The 15252-nt window shown below is 47.2% G+C and overlaps 1 protein-coding gene across 19 annotated transcripts in view; it reads right to left on the minus strand.

The window, feature by feature from the left end:
- Positions 1-15252, minus strand: part of EP400 (E1A binding protein p400) — a 109379-nt gene that overhangs the window by 55842 nt on the left and 38285 nt on the right. For all 19 annotated transcript variants that reach the window (XM_005670522.3, XM_013982740.2, XM_005670521.3 and 16 more), the window contains 7 exons: positions 10774-10881; positions 9446-9636; positions 9012-9189; positions 3268-3404; positions 1739-1908; positions 1213-1387; positions 970-1106 (listed from right to left, as the gene is read on the minus strand). In XM_005670522.3, coding sequence (XP_005670579.2) covers positions 970-1106; positions 1213-1387; positions 1739-1908; positions 3268-3404; positions 9012-9189; positions 9446-9636; positions 10774-10881 — 1096 coding nt within the window. The remainder of the gene's footprint in view (positions 1-969; positions 1107-1212; positions 1388-1738; positions 1909-3267; positions 3405-9011; positions 9190-9445; positions 9637-10773; positions 10882-15252) is intronic.

Below are 15252 nucleotides of genomic sequence, written 5' to 3' on the forward strand. Positions count from 1 at the left end.
GGTCTACCCACATTGAGTGTGTGGTGCTCAGGTGACAGCACAGCAGCCCAGACTCGCTCAACTCGGTGGCTGCGATCAAGCACATCGTCTCCCCCAGAGCCTCAGCCCCACAATGGTTGTGCCTGGGCCCCACACCGTCACCCTCCATGTCCCTGGCACGGGGGCAGGGGCAGGTGAGCCAGGTGAGCAGCCTGTCAGGTCAGCCCTGGTACAGAAACACGGGAACTCGTTCTGGAATGCTGGGCCCCCTCAGGCTGATGAGGAGGGTCTGTGGGGAAAGTGGTGAGCTCCAGGTGTGACCCCTCTTGGCCACTTGTGAGAAGACACATAAGGGTACAAGACTGAGCACAGATGAATCTAAAATCTTTACAGCTTTAACTCTATGTGCGTGTTTCTGTTCTTCCACATAAATTCAGGAACGTGGGGAGAACATGAGTTCCCCTGTGTGGATCATGGAGAGGACAGGGTCCCTCCCTTCCGGGCCCATCCACAGGCACAGGTGTCCCTGGGCAGCCAGGGGTCATGAAGGGGTGGCCACCTGGCATGGCAGAGCACACCTGCTCTGTGATATGCACACTGTCCTCAGCCCCAGTCCTACAAGAGGCCACAAATGGATGGGCTGCCCACTCAGACCGGGTCTCCTGTATAAATCTAAACTAAAACACTGCGAGCCCAGCACTGAGGCGGGGGACACACACACATATTCCGCTACACCCAGGTTAGCTCCACCTAGCGCTCTGAGACGGCAAGCAGAGTGGATCCAGACACAGGACCAGACCAGAGAGGGGACAGGCCAGGCGAGCCTGAGAGAACTGGACGTGTCCAAGAGACCCATAGCCACCAGGGCCTGGTGGGAGCATGGCCTCCAGCTCTGGGCGCCCATCCTCCCAGAAGGAGCCATTGTGAGGCCAGAGGGGCCTGGCTCCTTTCCGCAGGGAGAGTGACCCCGGGGCACAGACCTGCACTCACCCCGGCTGCAGGATGACATCCTCGTACAAGGCCTTCTGCCGGTTGGAAAGACGGCACTTCAAAACGTGCTCGTATTTCTTTGTCAGCTGCTTCTCCACGTCTCTCTTAGTCCTCCTCAAAATAAAAGGCTGTGTCACCTGAAAAAAAAACTATCTATGTCTCCTTTCCGAAAAGGACATCTCGACACTCCTGCGAAGCTGAGGAATTCTGCAATCAGGTGGCGGCCGTGGCAGCCACACGTACCCTGTGCAGCCGGATGACCACCTTGTGATAGTAGTCCTGGTTCTCCTCGCTGGGGGCTTTCAGGGGGAAGTGCAGGTAGGGTCTGGAGATGCCAGGGATGAGGAAGTGCACCATGGTCCACAGCTCCAGGAAGGTGTTGTGCAGAGGTGCGTCGATGAGCAGCAGACGCTGCTGACTGAGCACAGAAGGAGAGATGCTGTCTGAAATCCAAATATATCAAGCGAGGTGCAGAACTGCTTTCTCTGAAGATGTTTAGGAAAAGGGATGATGATTTTAAGGAGCACCCACACCCCCGTGTGCATGCACACATATTCGCACACACCCTTGAATGAACAAAATGAGCGCTTTGGGGCTTTCTGGCTCAATGAACTAGGACAGAGGTGCAGGGAACCCTAGAGGCCGTACGGCCATTTTGTGTGCCTCTGCAATTTCCTCTGTTTCTCCCAAAGAACCCTTAGATTAATCACGGCAGACCCCTCAGCAGTGAGTGCCAGCACCCAGCACCCAGCACCCAGGGCAGCCAGACCTCTGCAGGGCGAACACGGCCTCCCAGTGCCTCTCGGTCATGCCCTTCACTCGCTGCATCTCGTCGATGACCAGGCACTTCCAGCGGGCCCTTGGGAAGGAGGCATGGCCCCTGAAGAACTGCTTGTAGGAGGTGATGCAGATGTTGAAGCTGTTGGGCTCGCTCCACTCCTGCGGCACAGGAAGCAGGCCTCAGCCAGCTCTTCCCCAGCAAACCTGGAGAGCTGGCCTGTTCCCACCCACAGCCACTTCACTCCTCTCTTAGTAACTCGCTATCACCACACAGAGTTTTATGATCTTTTCCACCAGGAGTCTAAAGCACCTGTGCAGAAAAATTAAGAAACTGCTTTGGAGGCATTAACAATTGCTTTTGCAAAAAAGAAAAAAGTTCCCGTCGTGGCGCAATGGTTAACAAATCTGACTAGGAACCATGAGGTTGCAGGTTCGATCCCTGGCCTTGCTCAGTGGGTTAAGGATCCGGCGTTGCCATGAGCTGTGGTGTAGGTTGTAGACATGGCTCGGATCCAGCATTGCTGTGGCTCTGGTGTAGGCCGGCGGCTGCAGCTCCAATTCAACCCCTAGCCTGGGAACCTCCATATGCCGAGGGAGCAGCCCTAGAAATGACAAAAAGACCAAAAAAAAAAAAAATTGCTTTTGGAAAACAGATTAGCACATAGCATCCTGAAGCTTTCAGAGAACATAATCTAAGTGAAGGAAAAACGTATTCAGAAGATGACAGGAAATGTGAATATCTATGTTTCAATTGACTGCATTATAAGTTTTAGGGGTTCTTTTTTTGCCACAGCAAACAGTGACTTGATGTGGGATCTCAGTTCCCAGACCAGCGATTGAATCCAGGTTGCAGCAATGAAAGAACTGAGTCCTAAGCACTAGACCACCAGGGAACTCTTACATTATAAACTTTTAAAAAGCAAAGAAAGGGAGAGAAGAAGAAAGGAAGGAAACACACCTCAGGTATTTTATATTACCCAACACTGTACAACCAAAATTTTCTTGCTGATGAAAAACTGTGATCTATAACATACTTAGAATCTAGACAAGAAACTACTGGGCAGAAAAGAGTCCAAATTAATCTTAGAAGCTCATCTATTTGCCACAAATATTCCTAATAAACGCTTCCATGGGAATTTCATAGATTTATACTTCAGAACTCAGCACATTTTCTCATTTATGCCTGTGATAATCAAGAGGTCTGTAGTTTAAAAGGACGGCAGCATCTCCAGAGATCACTTGCATTGTGGGGAAACCCCTTCACTTCCCTGGAAGTGAAAGTGATGCGTGCAGAAAAGAAGGCTATTTGCACTTCCCTGAAGGTAACAGCTGGTTTACCCGGTATATGTAGTCTATGCCTCAAGGGGCTCTAACTTCAGGGACAACTGCAAGGTCTGGTAACCCACAAATTAGAGATTTACAATAATTATAAGCATGTATTAACACTTGGAAGTTTGTCTTCTATAGCAATTAAAATGGTCTTCAGTTTAGTTCTAGTTCAACTTTAACATGAAATACCTGTCTCTTTGCTTTGAGTTCTCTATGGCTGCCAACATACAAGAGCGTTTTGAGGCCCGGACACCAGCGCTTCAGCTCGAGCTCCCACTTGAGTATGTTGCAGCTTCTCACAATGACAAGGTGAGGGCCCCAGTTGCCTACAAAGAAAAGGAAATACAGGAGTTTCTTCTTTTTTCTTTTCTTTTTCTGCTCTTTAGGGCCACATCTGAGGCATGTGGAGGTTCCCAGGCTAGGGGCTGAATTAGAGCTGCAGCTGCCAGCTTTCGTAACAGCCACAGCAACACGGGATATGAACCTCATCTGCCACCTACACCACAGCTCATGGCAATGCTGGATCCTTAACCCACTGAGCGAGGCCAGGGATCGAACCCGCAACCTCCTGGATCCTAGTCAGGATCATTAACCTCTGAGCCATGAAGGGAACTCCCAAGAGTTTCCTCTTTAACCAAAACCATCTGTCAGGTTCAGGAGAGGAGGTGTGTGTGGGAAGTCCCAGGGCGCTAAAGCAGATGTGCAGCAGGGTCATAGAGGCATCCTCTGCCTTCCCTACGAGGTAGCCACGACCATCAAAACAGGCTGCTCCCCTGCAGAAGTCTGTTGGCTCTAGGGGTCTGAGGTCACACCGGATGCACTCAATAGCAGGGCTGAGTGACTAATTACTCGATGACTTGAACAGTTATTCAAAAACACGGTGATGCCTTAATGTAAGTGGGGGGAAAGAACTCTCATCAACAACAAACGCTCAGAAAGGAAGAGACCTCAGTCCACAGGCCCTGGAGCCCTGTGCCTACTGAGTGGGCCCCACGGTCACACTCGTTGTAGTTTCCAACTGCTCGTCAGAACACACTCAAACCAACCCAAACACAGCGTCAATTTCATTTTTCAGAAAAATAAGGGTTTTTAAAATTATTAGACCCCTAGCCTGGGAATCCCACGTTGCTGTGGCTGTGGTGTAGGCTGGCAGCTATAGCTCCAATTGGACCCCTAGCCTGGGAACCTCCATATGCCTCAGGTGCGGCCCTAAAATGCATAAATAAATAAATAAATAAATAAATAAAATTATTAGCGCAATACACATAAACTTCTACTTCTGTGCTATAAAAAAACATAAGCCAAGTTAAAAGACAGAAATGGCAGACTTGGAAAAAATACCTACAACACACATATCTGTGGCTGCTACAGTATGTATGTGAAGTGCTACTGTTGATCCTTAAAAAGAACCACCCAAAATGGGAGAAAATATTTGCAAACAATATGATCAACAAGGGATTAACATCCAAAATATATGAAAGCTTATAAAACTCAGTATCGAAAAAATAAACACCTCAATCAAAAAGTGGGCAGAGGACCTAAACAGACATTTCTCCAAAGAAGACATACAGATGGCCAATGAACACATGCAGAGATGCTCAACATCTCTATTAAAGAAATGCAAATCAGGAGTTCCCGTCGTGGCGCAGTGGTTAACGAATCCGACTAGGAACCATGAGGTTGCGGGTTCAGTCCCTGCCCTTGCTCAGTGGGTTGACCATCCGGCGTTGCCGTGAGCTGTGGTGTAGGTTGCAGACGCGGCTCGGATCCCGCGTTGCTGTGGCTCTGGCGTAGGCCGGTGGCTACAGCTCCGATTCAACCCCTGGCCTGGGAACCTCCATATGCCGCGGGAGCAGCCCAAGAAATAGCAACAACAACAACAACAACAACAAAAGACAAAAGACAAAAAAAAAAAGAAATGCAAATCAAAACTACCACCTCACATGGGTCAGAATGGCCTTCATCAAAACGTCTACAAGTGGAGTTCCAGTTGTGGCTCAGCGGGTTAAGAACCCAACATAGTGTCCATGAGGATATGGGTTCAATCCCTGGCCTCACTCAGCGGGTAAAGGTGTTGCCGTGAGCTGCAGCATAGGTCGCAGATGTGGCTCAGTTCCCAGGTTGTTGTGGCTATGGTGTAGGCGAGCAGCTGTACCTCCAATTCAACCCCTAGCCTGGAGAACTTCCATATGTCATAGGTACAGCCCTAAAAAGAAAAAAAGTCTACAAGTAATAAATGCTGGAGAAGGTATGGAGAAAAGGGAACCCTCCTACACTGTTGGTGGGAATGTAAACTGATGTAGCTGCTATGGAGGACAATATGGAGGCCCCTCAAAAAACTAAAATGAGAGTTGCAACATGGTCCAGCAATCCCACTACTGGGTATATATCTGGAAAAAACAAAAACTCTACTTTGAAAAGAGACATGCACTCCAACATTCATAGCAGCATCATTTATAAGAGCCAAGACATGGGAGCAACCTAAATGTTCACCGACAGACAAATGGATAAAATGTGGTGTGTACACACACACACACACACACACAATGGATTATTACCAAGCCTAACAAAGAATGAAATAATGCCATTTGCAACAACATAGATTGACCTAGAGAATTATCTTACTAAGTGAAGTAGGTCAGAGAAAGACAAATGTCATATGAGATCACTAATCTGTGAAGTCTAATAAATAATACAAACAAATCTGTATACAAAATAGAAAAAAGGCTCACAGACACAAACTTCTGGTTACCAAAGGGAAATCAGGAGTATGGGATTAACAGATACAAAATACTATACATAAAACAGATATAAGTAATAAGATTACTGTCTAGCACAGGGACCTATATTCAATATCTTGTAATAACCTGTAAGAGAAAAGAATCTGAAATATATATATGTATACGTATAACTGAATCACTGTGCTATACTCAATTATACTTCAATTAAAAAAAAAGAATTGCCAGGAGTTCCCGTCGTGGCGCATTGGTTAACGAATCCGACCAGGAACCACGAGGTTGCGGGTTCAGTCCCTGCCCTTGCTCAGTGGGTTGACCATCCGGCGTTGCCGTGAGCTGTGGTGTAGGTTGCAGACGCGGCTCGGATCCCGCGTTGCTGTGGCTCTGGCGTAGGCCGGTGGCTACAGCTCCGATTCGACCCCTGGCCTGGGAATCTCCATATGCCGTGGGAGCAGCTCAAAGAAATAGCAAAAAGACCAAAAAAAAAAAAAGAATTGCCAAAAAAAAAAGAATTGCCCAAGAGGAAATGAACAAGGAAATGTACAGAAATCACACAAAGGAAAAAATACAAGTGGAAAACAAACTCTGAGAGGCACAACCTCACCAGGAGGGAAATGGAACTCAACCCCAGGTGTTCACTAGGATTTAGCACTTTGTCCCATTTCTGGAAAGGAACAAAGTACCTATGTATGTGTTTGTGAACATGTCTGTTTACACTGGATGAAGGGAGGCTGAGCACACACCTTGTGGTCACTGCTGAGGATGGAAGCTGGTGGGAAAAGGTGGTAAGTTTGTGAGGGACTATAATTGTGTGAACTTATCAGAACCCCCGACTCAAAGTCTGCTGAGGAACCCAAGGACACTGGGCCACACAGGGAGCCAGGTCCAAGGTGGGTCACGCTTGGTCTATCCAAGTGCCCAAGTGGAGCAGTCAGGACCCGCCCACTTTCTCCCAGCACAACAACCTTCCCAACAGCGGGCCCAGCACAAAAGCAACTGAGTGACCCCTCCACACTCCCTCCGATACCTGCAGGGCTCTACTGCAGAAGAGCCAGGCCCCTGGCTCTGTGCACCCCCACCCCTGCACCAGCCTCAGCACTGTTCCATGGACACACCTGCTTCCACTTCAGCCTCTGAGCCCCCCATCTCCCTGAGCCCCCGATCTCCCTGAGCCCCCCTGCTCCGGATGGCCACGGCTTTCCCCGGCCTCTGCACACTGTATAAAGTGCAAACGCCCGGCTCTTCCACATTTCTGATTCACTGTCTGAGCCCAGAGTGGGCCCCCTGGCGAGGGTGGGGGTGGGTGCTTTGTACTCTTCACAGATGCACCCTCAGTGGCTGGTTCAGTGCTGAGAATGGGGTAGGTATTAGGTAAGTACCTGTAGAATGAATAATGATTCATTCATTTGTTCAATCCATTTGTTCTATTAATGAAATAAAATCTCTTACTTCTGGCAATGTACACTGCTTCCACTTTTTTACTATTAGAAATATAGCAATGAACACTTTTTTCACCTAAACAATAAAATAGTAAGACAAGGTACTTCCCCATCTTGAGATAACGGTATCTATTAAAACTCACTTTGGGAGTTCCCGTCGTGGCGCAGTGGTTAACGAATCCGACTAGGAACCACGAGGTTGCGGGTTCCGTCCCTGCCCTTGCTCAGTGGGTTAACGATCCAGCGTTGCCGTGAGCTGTGGTGTAGGTTGCAGACGCGGCTCGGATCCCGCGTTGCTGTGGCTCTGGCGTAGGCCGGTGGCTACAGCTCCGATTCAACCCCTAGCCTGGGAACCTCCATATGCCGCGGGAGCGGCCCAAGAAATAGCAACAACAACAACAACAACAACAACAACAAAAGACAAAAAGACAAAAAAAAAAAAAAAAAAAAACTCACTTTGAAGTACCACACTGAACGCTGTGTGGTACTGGGTTAAAAAAGGGAAACATAGTAACAGAAGAACAAAGGTCCCAAAGTTGATCCATTTGTATTCAAACTCATGTGAAATCAAGTAAGCTTTCAAAACCAAGGGTAAAGAAGAGTTATTTACTGAAGACACTAAGTAACTGCTTACCAATGGGAGGGACCGAGAGAAAGAAACTTCCCCCAGGCTGAAGGAATCATAACCCGCTCTACACATCTGGACCCCCAACCAACCTACCCAGATGCCAAGGCCCTCCTCACTTAGGCAGGCCCTTTATTTCTCAAGCTCCACCGTGAAGGAAGCTGACGTGTCTGTGCTTCCCCACTAAGGAGAGGGTCCACGGCTCACCTCCAGGTGTTCTGCAAGATGAGGCCCACCACACCCTGTCCTGTGTTAGAGACTCGGGCATTTGCTCTTCTACAGCCACAGGCACAGAGCAGGGACCAGGCGGGCACCACACAGGCCGAGCAGGCACAGAACGCAGGCTCGGCAGTTGAACAGCAGCGGAGAGACCGCCGCCTGCTGCGCCCTCCACCCTAACGGTGGCAGAGGAACCAGGCAGCAGAGCAGACTGCGGGGGCGGATCCACGCCTCTGCGCAAGGAAGATGGTGGTAGGCCCAGAGCACTACCCCTCAAGCCGGTGGCAGGAGGAATGCTCACAACCAGCCTGTGGGCACCAGGAGGTGAGAGCGAGGCCGCCTGCACTGCTGTCCACATGCTGACAGGCCACAGGGCCATAGAACCTCAAAGCCTGAGATGTGGTCTGGTGGGTCTTGCACTACGTCAGACTCTGAAAAAACGGTCAGTTACTCGATCTAGTGTTTACTGTTTGTTTCACTGGTGCTTCTGAGCCCCGTCTCCAGAGTCCTGGACCATAGCATGGAGCAAAGGAGCAAAGAAAAGGCCTCTCCCCACCCTCACACCAGATGCACTGCTCACAGTTCAGTCTCAGCAAACTGTTCAAAAAACAACAAGCTCTGGAGTTCCCGTCGTGGCTCAGTGGTTGACAAATCCGACTAGGAACCATGAGGTTGCGGGTTTGGTCCCTGCCCTTGCTCAGTGGGTTAAGGATCTGGCGTTGCCGTGAGCTGTGGTGTAGGTTGCAGACGCGGCTCGGTTCCCGCATCGCTATGGCTCTGGCGTAGGCCAGTGGCTACAGCTCCAATTAGACCCCTAGCCTGGGAACCTCCATATGCCGAGAGAGTGGCCCAAGAAAATGGCAAAAAGATAAAAACAAAAAACAAAAAAAACCCAAAAAAACAAGCTCTTACCTTCATTACAAGCTAGGTGGGCAAAAAAAGCAATGATCTGCACCGTTTTACCGAGCCCTGCCTCGTCTGCCAATATGCCATTGAGGTTCTTTCGGTAGAGTTTGGCCAGCCAGTCCAGACCAATCTTCTGGTAATCTCTGAGTGCGCCGTACAACAGAGCCGGGGCGGTCAGCTTCACCTGCAGGGGCAGATGGGCCAATAACCATGAGAACTTTTTCTCCAAAGGGAAGCCAGATAAGTCATATGATGAGCCTACTACAAAGCCACAAAAACACTTTACAGGTAACAGAGAAGGAGGGGTCGGCACTTGCTTTCCTGACAACTTCTGCAGGTGAGCTAGAGCATGTGTGGGAGCAGCAGCCGCCCCCACCTCATGGCGACGCCATCCCTCATGCAGAGGGGTACAGTGCCTCACCCCAGGGTGCAGGCCTCACCCCGGTGCTGATCCGGGCACTGCCCTTGGGCAGGACGGCTTCAGCCACGGCGGTCACTTCTGCGATGTCCTTTGTGTGAGGTTTCCCGACATTCACTCTCTCTGCGGCTTTAAACTGGTCCATGATGAACAGTGAGTCTATGAGAACCACATCCTTCCGGCTCTCCCGGTCACCAGAGCAGTCTTCCATGTCTGTGAACAACAGAAGAAAGAGATTGGCGGGATTGGAGACTCCTGGGAAGGTATGATGAGCCCAGGAGGGGAGTCAGGGGGAAGTCTACAGAACCCAAATACTTCAAATACAAAATTAAGCAGCAATTTTTCAGTCTTTAATCCACCTTATATAGCTAACAACACTATCTAGATAAACAAGTACAAACACTTATGAAACTATCAAGTGCAGGGCCACTCTGGAAGGCCTTTGGGTGAAGTTAGAAAATCTCTGTATAACAATCAATAGCGAGTATCACTGATAAATGTATGGCCATTGAAGGGTTTAGTGACTGCCCCCACCCCCACCCCCAGCACCACCAAGAAAGGAAGAATTAGAAGCATCTCAGTTTAGGAGTTCCCACTGTGGCTCAGTGGTAACAAACCCGACCAGTATCCTTGAGGATGTGGTTTCGATCCCTCGCTCAGTGGATTATAAGAATTTGGCGTTGCTGTGAATTGTGGCGTAGGTTGCAGATGCAGCTGGGATCTGGTATTGCTGCAGTTGTGGTATAGGCTGACGGCTGCAGCTCCGATTTGACCCCTAGCCTGGGAACTTCCATATGCCGTGGGTGTGGCCCTAAAAAGCTGAAAAAAGAAAAAGAAGCATTTCAGTTTGGGCAAGCAAGGGAGCTGCTAGCCCCTCTAGTCTTGCTCTAGCAAGGGGTCCAGAAAGCCCTGGCCTCCGCACAGGACTCTGCCAGGCTCCTCCCTGCCAACCTCCCCATGGGCAGCCACGTCTAATGACCAGAGCAGGCAGGATGAAAACAAGAATAAGTAGACTTCCTGGCATAGTCTGTGTGTGTGCTTGAAACATCGTAGCACAGCCTGAACAAATATGATAAAAATCTGGAACCATAAAATAATGAATTTTATAAATCTGGAGGAAAGTATTTCTACATCATTGACCACTTAAGCAAGTACTCTGATATTTATGCGAGTTAATCAATAAAAATAAAAAGCATAGAATAAAACTACTAATATAAAATTGCACATTAAATATATTTTCATCAGACTAAAAGAAAGGAAGAAAATTCTTAAACTGTTTTAAGCATGCTTCCTGTTAATATTTTGACTTCTGTTCTCAAAGCTAAGTTCTTCAAAGATGTTAAAACTGACCTTCTTCTTCACTTGTCTCGTCGCTGTCAGGTTTAGGTTGGGGCCACTGGAAATTCGGCAGAAAGGCACCTTCATACAACTTCATCAAATCAATTAAGGGCAATTCAGCTAGAAAAGGTTGTAAGAAGAAAGACTATTTGATACCAACAGTGTCAGCTGGGAAGAAAACAGTCAGGAAAAGGGCCCTTTCATATACAGTTGACTTGAACATCCTGGGGGTTAGGGGTGGGGACTCTGTGTAGACGAAAATCTGCATCTAACTTACAGCCCACCCTCCTTATATGAGGTTCTTCCACAATCAACTGACCGTGGGTCGTGCAGGACTGTAGTATTTACCACTACTGTAAGAGAACGGGCAGTTCACACCCATGTTGTTCAAAGGTCAACTGTGTACTCTTTTTCCCAGCTTTAAAGTAATTCCTTGGGGAAAGTATGTATTTTCTAAAAGCATATTTATTTTTTCCAAAAACTATTAGTAATGATTGCCCACTACTGATACACGGGATAAGGTATTTTCTTTATGAAGATGACATCTATGAAATGAAGAAATTAAACTTTTCTTCATAAAAGGACAAATATTTCTAAAATAATCTAATAAATGCACAGTAAAATCTATATATTAATATATGGAAAAAACTATTGATGGAAATAATTGCTGGCTAAGATACATAAAAATACAAAACCCCAAATAAAAGTAAAAAATAAAATATAAATGTTTGAAAGGCATGATAAAAAATTATTACAGACTTTTTGCAGAAAGAGCTCACTCTAATTGATTAACCCATCACAATGGGCAAAGACCACGGAGCTGTTTCATACACAAAAGACTATAAAGGGCTCATTAAGTTTTTATTTCTTTTTTTAAATTTATTTTTTATTTTGTATTTTTTTAGGGCTGCACTGGCGACATATGGAAGCTCCCAAGCTACGGGTCAAATCAGAGCTGTAGCTGCCAGCCTATGCCACGGCAACGCAGGATCCGAGCCGCACCTGCGACCCACATCACAGTTCATGGCAACACAGGATCCCCAGCCCACTGAGGAAGGCCAGGGATCAAACCCACGTCCTCATGGATACTAGTCAGATTGTTTCCTCTGTGCCACAGTGGGCACTGCCTCATTAAGTTTTTAAAACAGAGTATCTCTAGAAATCAGTGCACAATTTGTCATCCATCACACTAGCAACCACCTTAAAAACCAAATGCTGGACAAACAGAATGAGTCAACACTCTCAACATTGGCATAAACAGGCTTAATTTTGGAAACCAGTATGAAAAGCTAAAGAGCTTTAAATTTCATGCTCTCTACCCTCGTTACTTTCCACCTTCATGAGTCTGTCTGTGACCTGTGACATGGGAGTTATTCTCATGCATGTTATATACCAATAACACCTGTGGTCAAAATAACGAATGCCACACAGACATATCCCAAAAGAACAGTATTAAAGACACTATTCATGAAGACTAGTAACAATTCAGTGACTTCATTTGCTTGTGATTCAAACTATTCATCACATGGGCCTGATGGGTAGATATGTGATAAAAGCAAGTAAAACCTACCTGTAGAAGGTAGGTGGTGGGTATATGCGTGATCATAATAAGGTTTTTTAACTTTTCTGTATGTCTCAATGTTTTCATAACAAAACGCTGAGAAATGTATACATACATCATACAATGGCTATCAAAGTAGGGGAAAAAAAGGTGAAACAACAGAAAAACTACTACAATAATAACACACTACAGTAAGGTGTCTTGGAACAAATTTAATTCACAAAAATCAACAGCCTTCATACATATAAACTAGTTTGAAGACATAAGGGGAGAAAAGATTCTATCTAGATAGATAAATACTGAGAATTAGGGCTTTAAAAATTTCACATCTACATAAAGAAAGCGTTGAAAGATTTGTGAGGGGCGAGAGAGGCAAGCTGACGGGGAAGAAGCATCCCAGGAATGAAGACGAGGCATCACAGAGGCTATGGCAGCCAGCCCCAAAGACACAGCTCTCGTGGTCACAGCCTGGTCACCCCCTGTTGGCCAGGGCTAACCAGGGTGCTCACCCAATGGTGTGAAGCAACAGTGAGTAGCTCGCGGGGCTCTGCTGTAGCAGACACAGCCACAGGTGGATCCCAGCTCTGGGGGGACCAGCCGCCACACCACCCCATCATGAGGATGCTCAAACAGCCACCCCAGATGTCTCGGTGGGAGGGACTGGGCTTGACCACCAACAGCCAGCCCACCAATGACCGCATCTTCCCACAGCCCAGGATTCCTGCCCTGCAGGAAGTGGCTGAGGCGCTAAAGCACCAAGCCACCACAGACTCACATAAGTCACAGACGTACATGGGAATGAGAGCAACAATAGAAAAGAAGGTGAAGCTAGAAGGCTAAGAGGAGAGAGAAGACGGACACTGGATTTGAACCCAGCAGTAGTGACTGACCACTGCAACCTACTGCCTTTCTGCAGGACAGCGTCCCTCTTGAATCAAGAACAAGCCAAAGGTGTCCACCACCAGCACCTCTACTTCTACACTTTCTCCTAAGGAACAGTAATAAAAGGACCAGGATCATAAAGGAAAAACAGTTACTCTCCAGAGACGAAGCAGTTGTATACACAGAAGCATGTGAGAGTTCAGCAGAGTTGCTGGATTTAAGGGCGATACATAAAAAAAACCTGCATTTCTACGTACCAGCAACAAATTAAAAATGTTATCTTATAAAATATACCATTTACTGCAGCTCAAAAAAATATAATGCACCTAGTAATCCAATAAGAAATACACAATCATAAAATGTTAGTGGAAGCTATTTAGGAAGACCTAAGTAAATGGAGAGAATAGACTGGAAAAGCTCCAGTTCATAAAGGTGCAATTCTCACCAAACGGCCACTCATTCAACCACATCTGAATCAAAATTCCCAACAAGTTTTTCTCTGAAACTTGATGAGCTGATTCTGAGATGGACCTGAAACAGGCCCAAGACAGTCAAGACTCTCCTAAAAAAGAACGAGGCAGGAAGACTTCCCTAGCCAGATCTCAAGATTTATTATAAAGCTAGAATAATCAAGAGTGTGGTATTGGTACAAACCGACCAATGAAACAATAAATGTCCCAGAAAGAGCCATGCATATCAGGAAAACTAATGTCTGAACTGCCACTGAGGAAGGAAGGGCTTTTTAAATGGCCCTACGGAGTTCTTGCTGTGCCGCAAGGGGATCAGCAGCATCTTGAGAGTGCTGGGATGCAGGTTTGACCCCTGGCCCAGCACAGTGTGTTTAGGATCAGGTGTTGCTGCAGCTGCAGCCTAAGTCACAACTGCAGCTTATATCTGATGATCCCTGGCTCAGGAACTCCATATGCCACAGGGCAGCCAAAAAAGAAAAAAACAAACAAATAAATGGCACTGGGACAATGAGCTATCCATTTGGGAAAACAAGGAACTGCACTTTTTTTCCCCCTTTTTATAGCCACACCTGGAAGTTCCCCAGCTAGGGGTTGATTTGGAGCTACAACTGCAGGCCTATGCCACAGCCACAGCAACAAAGAATCCAAGCCACATCTTCAACCTGTGCTGCTGCTTGCAGCAAGTCTGGATCCTTAACCCACTGAGCGAAGCCAGGGGTTGAACCCACATCTGTACAGAGACAACACCGGGTCCTTAACCTGCTGAGCCACAACAGGAACTCCAGGAAATGAACTCTTATTTCACACTAGAGACAAAAGCAATTCTTGATGGATTAAAGGCATCAATATGAAAATCAAAAACATTTTTAGACAATACAGGAAGATAACCTTGTGACCTTGAAGTAAGAAGTTTGTTTTTAACAAGACTGACAAACTCAACTACACTAAAATTATGGATACCTGCTCCTCAACAGGCACCATAAAGAGAATAAAGACAAATACAACAAACTGGGAAGGGTCACTATGACACATATCACCACCAAGGAAAAGTATTCAGACCATAAGAACAACACCCACAGTCAGAACAGAGAAGAAAACCCAAGACCAAATGGGCAAAGACTTTTGACTTGGAAACCCTTGAAAAGAGGCTGCTCCTCAAGGTCACCAGAGACAAGGCCTTGCCGCCTCCACCCCACCGCTGGGGGACTTCAAGAGCTGCTGGGACCATGGTGGGCACCAGCCTCGTGTGTGCATGGCTCGCAGCCCCACCTCTGCTGAGCACAGGTACTCGCACCCATATGCACAGGAAACATAAGAGTACCGCACACACCATCTGTGAGGATGGAAGCAAAGGAGCCACCGGAACGCCCAGCAATAGCACAACTGATAACCTGTGATGTGTTTACACAAGCAACAATGATCAGCAGCAAGAATTAGTGAATTTAAAGCAACATAACAATAAGGACGAAACCTGGGAACAGAACTGAGAAAACTGAGCGGGTGGACCAGTGATCCTGCTTATCCAAAGTTTCAACGCACGTGGCAAAGCAGTCCATCCAGCGTGCTGAGGGAATGATA

The sequence above is a fragment of the Sus scrofa genome, chromosome 14, assembly GCF_000003025.6.
Source record: "Sus scrofa isolate TJ Tabasco breed Duroc chromosome 14, Sscrofa11.1, whole genome shotgun sequence".
Lineage (NCBI taxonomy): Eukaryota > Metazoa > Chordata > Mammalia > Artiodactyla > Suidae > Sus > Sus scrofa.